The sequence below is a fragment of the Lolium perenne genome, chromosome 3 (assembly GCF_019359855.2).
Source record: "Lolium perenne isolate Kyuss_39 chromosome 3, Kyuss_2.0, whole genome shotgun sequence".
NCBI classification, from domain to species: Eukaryota; Viridiplantae; Streptophyta; class Magnoliopsida; order Poales; family Poaceae; genus Lolium; species Lolium perenne.
The window spans coordinates 21,516,166-21,526,902 of record NC_067246.2 but is presented as its reverse complement, the minus strand read 5'-3'; the positions used below and the strand labels follow the sequence as shown (position 1 = coordinate 21,526,902).

Genomic DNA, 10,737 nt, shown 5'->3' with positions numbered 1-10,737 from the left:
ATCATAGTCGACGTTTGCGTCCAAGGTCTTTTCAAGTTGGCGACCTAGTTCTTCGACTTACCCAGGACAGCCATGAAAAATTCGAGTCACCATGGGTGGGACCATACATCGTCACAGAGGTGATCGCAGGAGGAGCGTACAGAATAAAGGACAAGAAGACAGGGATCGCAGAGCCAAACCCATGGAACGTGGCGCAGCTTCGGCGTTTTTACGCGTAGAAGTCAAAATAGAAATATGCATGTAAACATACAATGTACTGAAAAGCCCGCGAGTTTTCAGGCGCACTCTTTTCCTTTCAGGGCACCGAGTGGGGCTGGAAGGTTTTTAATGAGGCGGGCTCGCGATGCTGCAATATAGTAAAGATATTGGTGATATACATCTTTTTCTTCGACAGGCTCGGGGGCTTGCAACTCGCAAATTGAACAATATATACTCGGTCCTTACAATATAAACTCAACTCATTTGCTTTGGTTTAAACACCTCGCAAATAACATACATACGCCCACCGAAACACTCAGGGGCTAAAGGAGGAGAAAAAATAAATACAACTAGTTTTGACTATACATAGTTCTCGCAATATACACAAGATCTCTCTTTGATTTCAGGAAAAATCCGATAGCAGGGAAAAGGTTTTCACGTATCCTTTATCAGGTCATCTATATTGATCCTTTCATCTTCCGCAGAAGCACCCATGGAATCAGCGTAATGGTTCTCTGTAAAGTATGCAGCATCCATCCGAAGAAGATCTTCAATCATCTTTTCGGCTACGGGTGTCACCGCATCGTTGATCTTGTCGACGTTCCTCCTCCGTTTTCTTAATCGAGCGTGGCAAAGATCAACAACATTGGACATATCAAGTTTCGGGTAGCAGATTTGGAGCATGATCATACAGAACCTAGCACCAGCCATTAACTGAGCCTTCACAAATCCATGGATCCGACGAACACTCTTAAACTTGTTCATCAATTCAGGAAGAGTTTTAGGTTGAAGATTCCGAGAAAACATGGCATTGTAAACCATGGCCAGTGTTTTTGTGCAGAAGTCAAGATATTCCGGAACCTGAGAAGCACGATCCTGAAATCGTACAATCTGTCGGGTCCGGTCCGGGGAAGACCAAAAGCTGGCGTTGTTTTGCTGAGCAAGTCGAATAAGAACCTCGGATCTCGCATCAACGCGTTGGTCTTCGGCAGTAGCATCCAAGAAGGAACCTAACCGAATCAGGAAATATGATGAGGATAGAAAAACTTATACACAGATAGGAAAAGAATGCAAAGGGCGAAACTTACCCGCCATATCCAGACTTGCGTCAGTCATTAGTTCAAGCATATAATTTTCTCGAGAGGTGGCTTGTAAGGCCTCGGCAACCGCAGCCTCTTTCAATTCTAAAGCCTCTCGAGCCTGCTGAAGAGCCATCTTTTCCCGCTCAGAAGATTTGTGGGATTGGTCCATGACAATAAGGGATTGTTTTTTCATGGCTTGAAGTTGTTATCGAAGTTCAGCTAATTCTAGTTGATTCAGGTTCAAAGATGAGGAATCGTCCAGCAAAACATCGTCAGCTATCCGTTTAGAGCGAGAAGTGGCAGGAGAAGCAGATGACGGTCCAGCAGTCTTAGAGTAATTATCAAACACCAACTGGAAGAAAAGAAAAAGTCGACATCAATTACCACAAAAGGATTCTTTTTCATTCATAAATTGGGATATTTACATAAGTCGGGATCCATTACAAAAGGTCGACTCCTAGTGAGTCGACAAGTAGTCATACATCATGAAGATATTGGCAACTACCAAAAAAGAAAGAAAACGAATGGAGGGGTAAGTTGGTCTACTTGACCTCCGGCTTGGCGGTGCTGGAGGAAGCAGCTGGTTTGTATCCAAGGAAGGAGAGAATCTTCTTAGAGTGCGGCTTGGCAGCCTTCACCAAGGACTTCCACTTCTCCTTGTTTATTCCCTTCGTTTCACCAGCTTTCGCCCAGTCGACGTTTTGCTGGCTTTCGGCAACCAGGGCTATGGTTCCTTCGACCCCAACCTTCAAATTTTCCTGCCGAAAAGCCAATCCAAGATCTTCCTGGGGAAGGAAGCGCCTGGCAAGCTCAGAGAAAGTAGTTGGTTGTGTTTGCTTGGGGAAGAAGTAGGGGAAGCGGCGCGTGAACGCGGTCCGCGCATCGACAATACTGTTGCGCGCCAGATCCCCGTGAAGTTCAAGGATGGAGAGGGCGTCGAGAAGACGATCATCCTCAGCTTCCTGAAGGGCAAAATCTTCACCCATTTTTCCTGCTGAAACAAGATTTGGGTTCATCAAAAAATATGCGGAGAGCCAATCCTAAAAGAAGCTCGAGAAGTGATCAAAGAACTTACTGACGAAGCGCCGATTTTGCGACTCTAAGCGGCCTATGATGGCCTCTTCACGCGCAATCTGCTGAGTCGTCGACTCGCTCAAAGCATTTTCAGCATGATGGAGCTTCTTCCGAAGATCTCCAACAGAGGCGGCGTCTTGCTCAGCTTTTTTGCGAGCCTTTTCACTTTAATCAAGTTTGACAACAAGATCGTCAGCACGTTTGTTGGCTTTGGCAAGAGCCTCTGGCGGAAGGAGAAGATGCAGGAATTTTAAGTCAAAATACAACACAGTTTAGTCAAGGAAAATTAACAATATCCTATCTGCAGGAAGCAAGATTTACCTTTCAGATCCTTGACAGTATCACGATACCCAATAAATTGAGTACCGAGATTCATGAAATGTTTCATCAGAGGCTGCAAAAATAAAGTCGACAGACAGGCTCAGAAGGGAAAACCCCGACAAATAATAAACAATATAGTTGCAAGAAAAACTTACATCATCCAAGGGAGGAGTCGTCGAACTCCAGGCCAAAAAATCGTGGCTCTCGCCAAGCCCAATCCTTGGTCTTTTTGGCGAAGAGGCTCGGGGGCTGGCGACAGGAGTCGACGTTTCCAGATCTTGGTGAGGGGGAGGCGAGTTTTCCTCCACAGCACGGCGCGCTTCTGAAAGAACTAAAGTATTTGACGTGCTCATTGGAGCCGTCACGTTAACAGCGGGTTCTTCTTCTTCGTCTTCGCCACTATCAAAAAAGAAACATGAGAATATTTACAAGGAATGTGCAAAAGTAAGGGACAGCGTAAACTTACGAGCTAATAATGGCATTTTCATAAGGACAGAAGCCACTTTCTTCCTCGGGAGAAGTTTTCTCGGTAGGTGACCCACTGGGTTTGGAGGTGCCGCAGTCTTCGACTTCATCCCTTTTTCGCTTGTTCTTTGGAGAAACAGCGGAAGGGGGACAACGCACGGATTCAGAAGCTTCTGATTCCGTGTCTTTTTCAGAGGAAGCCGCGGATTTGTGAGATCCCGCGACTTCTGCTTCGGGGTGAGAGGATTCTTGCGACTCATCAGTAATGACGGTGCGCTCATCCACTTCTCCACCCTCAGGAAGGGGAGGAAGAGAAGAAAGAGGTTGATGGTTCTATCGAATAAGCAACAAGTAAATATAAGGATACAAAAAAACAATATGGCAGTCGAGAAAAGTAACAGAGCACAACTCGAAGGAAAAGATTACTTACTTTGGGAAGGGCGTGGCTGCCGCTGTATGGCTCCACGCGACAAGAGGTTGGAACCTTGTCCTTCTTGCTTAGCGATGAAAAACGTCGGACAAGTTTCTCCAAGTCTTTCACAGAGAGGTCCTTGGATAAGCGGTCGACATCTTCTTCGCCAGCATACATCCAGAGGGGGTTTTTGCGAGCCTGTAAAAGCTGCACCCTGATCCTAAGGAAGTGGGCAGTGCTTTGAACACCCGATAGTTCTTTACCGCGGGTGTTTTGAAGCTCGTGGATGCGCTTCATAAGAGCATTTGTCGCCGTTTTTTCTTCCTCGGAAGCTTCAGCGTCCCACGACCGGCGCCGAAGGATTTTCGCGGCACCATCAAAGGGAGCGATATTGTATTCTTGCAAGTCGACATGCTCCTCCTGAATGTATAACCATCTCCGGCGCCATCCTTGAATGGAGTCAGGGAATTTGACGTCGAAGTAGTCAACTTCGGGTCGGACGCAGATAACAACGCCGCCCACGTTGTAGGCGACGCTGCGAGAGTTGTTGCGCTGGAGATAAAAGATGCGTTTCCACAGGCCCCAATGAGGATGGGTCCCGAGAAAGCATTCGCAAAGCGTGATGAAAATCGAGATATGGAGGATAGAGTTGGGAGTCAGCTGATGTAGCTGAATCCCATAAACAAAGAGCAGCCCACGAAGAAACTCGTGGATGGGGGTGGACAAGCCGCGAATAAGGTGGTCAACGAAGGTTATCCGGTATCCAATGCGAGGCGCAGGGAAACTTTCATCGCCGGGGAATATTAGTGCTTCTTCCTTCTTCAGCAGCCCCAGCGTCTTGAGGGTCTTCAGATCTTGGTTGGAGATCTTAGATCTCTCCCACCCAGAAATCTCTGCAGGCTCCATCGATGGATTGGTTCCTGGAGCAGTGTGTCTAAGGAGTTTCGTGCGCGGTGGCATCAAAGCGAACCTTGGAGGAGGGCAGTAGCGCGTGAGCTTGAAGCAACAATGGTGATTTGGGAGAGAGAGAGGAAAAACGAGCGGCGCGGCGAAGGGGATGAATGAGGATGAAAAGGGGAATTTATAAACAATTCGCCGAACCGTCGCGCCGTTGGATGAAATAAAAATGGATCTTATGCCCTACACGTGTCTACAGGGGTAAAAATGTATATTTACTTTGAAGTCGTGGGACAGGCGGTACAGCGCGCGTGCCAGAAAAAGCGGAAGACGTGTGTCCCCCACTCCCACGACGTGTCAAAGGAACAGAGGTTTGGACCCACATATCAGAGACATGACTGGACTCGCGCCTTCCCAATACAAAGTTCGTGGCTATCGTCAGCATCGACGTCGTCATTGGAAAATTTCGAGAACTGTCGAGGTTTCCAATAAGATAACTTCGAGAGCCTTTGATCAAATACAAGTATTTGTTCAAATGCTCGGGGGTTACTCTTATCCGAAGTTGAATGATAACTTCTGATAAGAGGATGGCACAAAAGGCATAGGTATATGGTTGTTCAATGGAGATGCAAAGTTGAGCCTACATCCAAGTATAAATACTTGACTGTAGCCTCGGGGGCTACTCCCATCAGGAGCGCTGGTCGCGCACCCGATAAAATAAAGGTGGAGCAGAAGTCGTGATTTTCAAAATATAGAGTGAAGCAAGCAGTGCAAGTTGAGCCTACAGCCAAGTATAAATACTCGACTGTAACCTCGGGGGCTACTCCCATCGGGAGCGCTGGTCGCGCACCCGATAAAAAAGTGAAGCCGACAATATAACGACAAGATAGCAAAAAGGTGAGCCTACAACCAAGTACAAGCACTTGGCTGTAGCCTGGGGGCTACTCCCATCGGGAACGCTGTTCGCGTACCCGATGAAGTTTAAAGGAGCCATATTGAGTATATTCGAGTTAAAACATAACTCTTCATATACTCTCATCGGGAAGTCAAGATAATAAGTCTCATATGACTCGAGTAAATATGCCATTCCAACAGCCGAAAAAGGCACTCGACAATATATTCTCAGAGCGCGTCCGTCGCGAATAAATCTCTGAATGCCGTAATACTTTACGAAGGTAAGACCCTGGGATCCGTCCTGCGTGGCGTGGTATCGCACATGAATGCGCTCTGCTACTTTTTTCCGTATCAACAGATGCGAAGAAAAATCCTAACGGACGCGTTAGGTACCCGATAAAATATGACTGGAGTTCGGCATATGGTAAGACCTTAAGCGGCACATGTCGAATTACACCAGTATACCGAGGTCAAGTCCAGGGACTTGACCTTGAAGTAGGTTTTTGCGGGATTGCCAAGAGAGCAGTTAACTGGTACCTGATCCGTCAGATGAACCAGCCCCATCTACCATTTTCCCTGTACAATATATGATGAAAATTATATATAGTGACTCGAAGAAATCATGTGTTAATTATACTGATGGAGATTTTATTTGACTCTTCGATTCAAGCAAAATCTCGGGGGCTGCCGAAGATGGTACTCGGGGTTTATTGAAGGCCCAGAACCCGAAGAATACGAAGCCCAGAAGCCTACTAAAGCATCGACTATGGCAAGAAGAGATAGATTAGGAATAAAAGAGATTTGTAACTTTACGGGTCAAACTCAAAGAGTCTCCCGGAATTTGTAACTTGTACATCACGAAACCCTCGGCTCCGCTTCCTATATAAAGGGGAGCCGAGGGAGAAAGAGAGGATCGATTCCATTGTCAACATAACCTTAGTTTTCTAGCAGTCGAGTACTTTTCCGGCTGAAACCCTCGAGATCTACTTGCCCTCTACTTCCACGAAAATCCTAGTCTACAACTTGTAGGCATTGACAAGTTAATACCTTGTCACTAACCCTAGATCGGATTAATCCCGAGTAGAACAAGAAATTGAGTAGGGGAAAGGGAAGAGAGAGGGAGGCGGCATCCATGCCGGCCTCCACCTACCGGCGATGCTCCGGGAAGTGGCCTCCGCCTCCGCCTCCGGGTCGAGGACTCAGCAGCTAGGGCATCGTGGCCAGTCCGCTCGCCGGCGGCGCGCCCACCCGCAAGGGGAACTCGCGCACCGGCGAGAGGATCGGCTACGGCGCCGCCCGCCTCCCCGCGCGACGGCCAGCTCCGGCAGCCACCGTCGCTGCTCCTCGAGCTGCCGTTTTGGGTGAGTGAGGGTGAGTGAGAGAGAGGCAGAGAGAGGAGAGAGTGAGGGTTAGGGTTTTCGGGTGTCTCCCGTCCATGTTTTGTCTGGCCGAAAGCGGCGCACAACCGTCTGATTTGATCCGATGGCCAAAAGCCATCCAGCCCCGTCTCGGGCCCAAAAGGAGAGAAAGAGAGGCCGGGCCGGTTGCTGGGCTCGGCCCATGTAGCGACGCGGGTCCATTTTTGGCCTCCCAGCGAATTTCCTTTTAACAAAGAATCAGAAAAGAGCCCATCTGGGTTGCTTTGCCTATTTTTTCCAGTAATAGTTTTCTGTTTTAATTTCTAGAAATAGTTTAGTAAGAAGAATAAAAGTGAGATATGGAATTTTTTCCTGTGGGTTAAAATTCGAAAATTAAGTTAAGTTTCCGCTGTGCTAGTTAAGTTGAAGTCATATTTTTTTTTCTATTTTAATTGGAACCAACAGGAAAATTGAATTAGGAAATGAGAGTTTTTTATTGGGTATGATGATTTTATTTAATGACCAACGTTGTTAATAAAATTGTATTCCGCAAGATTCAGTATTATCATTATTGGTTCTATTTCTTCCCAACGGTGATGTAGAATTAATATTGAGAAGTGCCATGTTTTAATTTGACCAACGTTGAATTGACTCATTTTGATGGAAATTTTGTTTCAGGAAATCCTATGAGTTTCATCTCGGCTATTGAGCCCCTCAATGGAGGGAACTATGGCTCATGGCGAGAGAAGGTTGAGATGGGGCTTGCTTTGCTTGACCTCGACTTGGCACTGATAGACACTTGTCCCATAGAACCTAAGGACCCCGTGAGGGGCGGCAAAGAAAGTGAAGTTGACTTCAACAAAAGGGTTCAGGACCATGGACCAATAAGAATGAAGTACGATCTTGACCGTGCTAAGTGGGACTCGTCCAACAGAAAGTGCTTGATGGTGATCAAGAGATCCATTTTGGAGGCAATAAGGGGAGCAATCCCACAATGTGACACCACCAGTGAGTACCTGAAAAAGGTAGAGAGCCAGTTTACTGGGTCTTCCAAGGCCTATGCTAGCACTCTCATAAGAAAGCTTGTCACTACAAAGTACACTGGTGGTGGAGTAAGGGATCACATATTGAGGATGAGCAATATGTCTTCCAAGCTCAAGTCTATGGAGATGGAGCTTCCAGAACAGTTCATCATCTATCTAATCTTTGCCTCACTCCCAAAAGAATTTGAGACCTTTGTTGTGAACTACAATGCACATCCAGAAAAGTGGGCTATTGAGAAGATGATTGCCATGTGTGTGCAAGAAGAAGAGAGGATCAAGGGCCAATCTGGTGATTCTGTCAATTACCTAAGCCCAATCAAGAAGAGGAACTTTCAGAGTTCCAAGCCACAAGGGAAACCTCAGTGGAATCCCCCTTCTTCTAAGCCGCATGGAAAGGCTCAAGATCACCAGCAGCATGAGGAGGTGGCCAAGGACACTTGCAAGTGGTGCAAGGAAAAGGGCCACTACCAGAAAGACTGTGTGGCATTCCTGAAACATCTGTGCAAGAAAGGTGAGGATTTAATTACATTTGTAGATGAATCCTTATTTTTAAGTTATGCAAAATCTACTTGGTGGATTGACTCAGGTGCAACTGTTCATGTTGCAAATTCATTACAGGGATTCTGTATGAGACAGACCCTGCAAAGAGGAGAAAGATGTATTAAAGTTGCAAACGGCGTCCAAGCTGAAGTCGAAGCCATTGGAGAACTCCCATTAGTATTAGAAAATGGCTTTGTACTTTTATTAGTAGATGTACTTTATGTACCCTCTTTTCATTGAAACTTAATAAGTGTATCGCGCTTAGATGATGATGGTTTTGCTTGCCATTTTGGTGATGGTCAATGTAAGATCAAGTTTAATAATGAGATTGTTGGTCTTGCCTTCAGACAAGACAAGATTTATTGGTTGTCACTTTGTGATGAGAATGTGAATGTTTTAAGCGCTGATAATGAGAATGCCTCCACGTCCCTGAATGAAAATAATAAGCGGAAGAGAATTGATGAAGTCTCTTCGAAATTATGGCACTGTCGTTTAGGCCATATTTCGAGGGGGGGGGGAATAGAACGCTTAGTAAAAGAATCAATCCTTCCGCCTATGGAATTTTCGAATTTAGAACAATGCATCGATTGCATTAAAGGAAAGTTTGTAAAGAACATTAAGAAGGGCGCCAAAAGAAGAATAGGAGTTTTAGAAATAATTCATACAGATATATGCGGTCCGTTTTCTGTGAAATCTGTGGATGGCTATGATTCCTTCATAACATTCACGGATGATTATTCACATTATGGTTATATTTATCCAATTAAAGAGCGTTCAGAAGCATTGGATAAATTCAAGATATTTAAGGCTGAAGTAGAAAATCAACATAGTTTAAAGATTAAAATAGTAAGGTCTGACCGTGGTGGGGAGTACTACGGTCGGCACACCCCATATGGCCAAGTTCCTGGACCCTTTGCAAGGTTTATACAGGAACATGGCATAGTTGCCCAGTATTCTACACCGGGCGAGCCTCAGCAGAATAGAGTAGCTGAAAAACGAAACCGTACCCTGATGGATATGGTGAGAAGCATGTTAAGTTACTCCACTTTACCGGTTAGTTTGTGGATGGAGGCGTTAAAAACCGCTATTCACATACTTAATCGAGTTCCTAGTAAGTCGGTGTCTAAAACACCATATGAGTTGTGGACTAGTCGAGAACCTTCACTCAATTATTTGCGAGTGTGGGGCTGTCCAGCTGAGGCCAAACTCTTCAACCCAAACATTGGGAAATTAGATCCTAAGGCAGTAAGTTGCCATTTTATTGGCTATCCAGACAAGTCAAAAGGTTATCGTTTCTATTGTCCAAACAGACTTACTAAGTTTGTAGAAACAAAACATGCAGTGTTTTCTGGAGGATGAGATGATTAGGTGGAGCATGGTATCCCGAGAAATCAACCTTGAGGAGAAGCGGGTGTATGCACCCACTCCGATGATCCAAGAACCATTTTTCTTGATACCTGCTGCTGCTGCACCGACACAGGACAATGTCACTGCGACACCTGTTGTTAGTTCTCCTGTGGCAACAACGAATGAAAATGGAGAGAATGTTACCACACATGAGGAAGAGCTGCAACAGCCCCACATAGAAAATGCGCCAGATGTTGAGAACCTTAGAAGGTCTCAAAGACCAAGAAAGCCAGCTATTCCTGGCGATTTTGAAATCTATGTCAGTGAAGAAGTTCAAATGGAGGGTGATCCCACCACATTTGAAGAAGCCTCAAGAAGTGCTCACTCATCGAAGTGGCTTGAAGCCATGGTTGATGAAATGAGATCAATGAGTAGCAACAAAGTCTGGGATTTAGAAGAAATTCCTAAAGGAGCCAAAACAGTAGGTTGTAAATGGGTTTACAAAATAAAGTGTGACTCTAGAGGGAATGTTGAAAGATATAAAGCACGACTTGTTGCAAAGGGTTTCACTCAAAGAGAAGGAATAGACTATAATGAGACATTTTCTCCGGTCTCATGTAAGGGTTCTTTTAGAATCATAATGGCTTTAGTGGCACACTATGATTTAGAATTGCATCAGATGTATGTGAAGACGGTTTTCCTAAATGGAGACTTGGAGGAAAATGTTTACATGGCACAACCCAAGGGTTTTGTCGTGGAAGGAAAAGAACATATGGGATGCCGTCTGAAGAAATCCATTTATGGATTAAAACAAGCCTCCAGGCAATGGTACTTGAAGTTCCATGAGACAATAAAAGTTTTGGATTTAATGAGAATAGAGAGGACAATTGCCAGGTGGGTGGTTGTACCCCCAGCCCACCAGAGTTCAAACCCCAGGTTTGACATCTCTGTGTCTCATAAAGGTGGAATATTCATTCAGTGGGAGGCGACGTTCCCGTCGACAGCGAGGCGCCAGTGGTGACTTCGTCGATTTCAAGATCCAATCCGCCGGCTCAGTCTTTCGGAGGTGCTCATAGGGGTAGGGTGTGCGTGTGTGCGTTCATAGG

At 45.7% G+C, this 10,737-nt stretch overlaps 1 protein-coding gene across 1 annotated transcript; it reads left to right on the top strand.

Moving 5' to 3' along the window:
* The first annotated feature begins 7,387 nt into the window (after nucleotides 1-7,387).
* Nucleotides 7,388-8,409, top strand: LOC139837486 (uncharacterized). The gene is made up of 2 exons (XM_071826915.1): nucleotides 7,388-8,255; nucleotides 8,363-8,409. The coding sequence occupies exons 1-2, from the start codon at nucleotides 7,388-7,390 to the stop codon at nucleotides 8,407-8,409; spliced, it is 915 nt and encodes a 304-aa protein (XP_071683016.1).
* The last annotated feature ends 2,328 nt before the right edge of the window (nucleotides 8,410-10,737 follow it).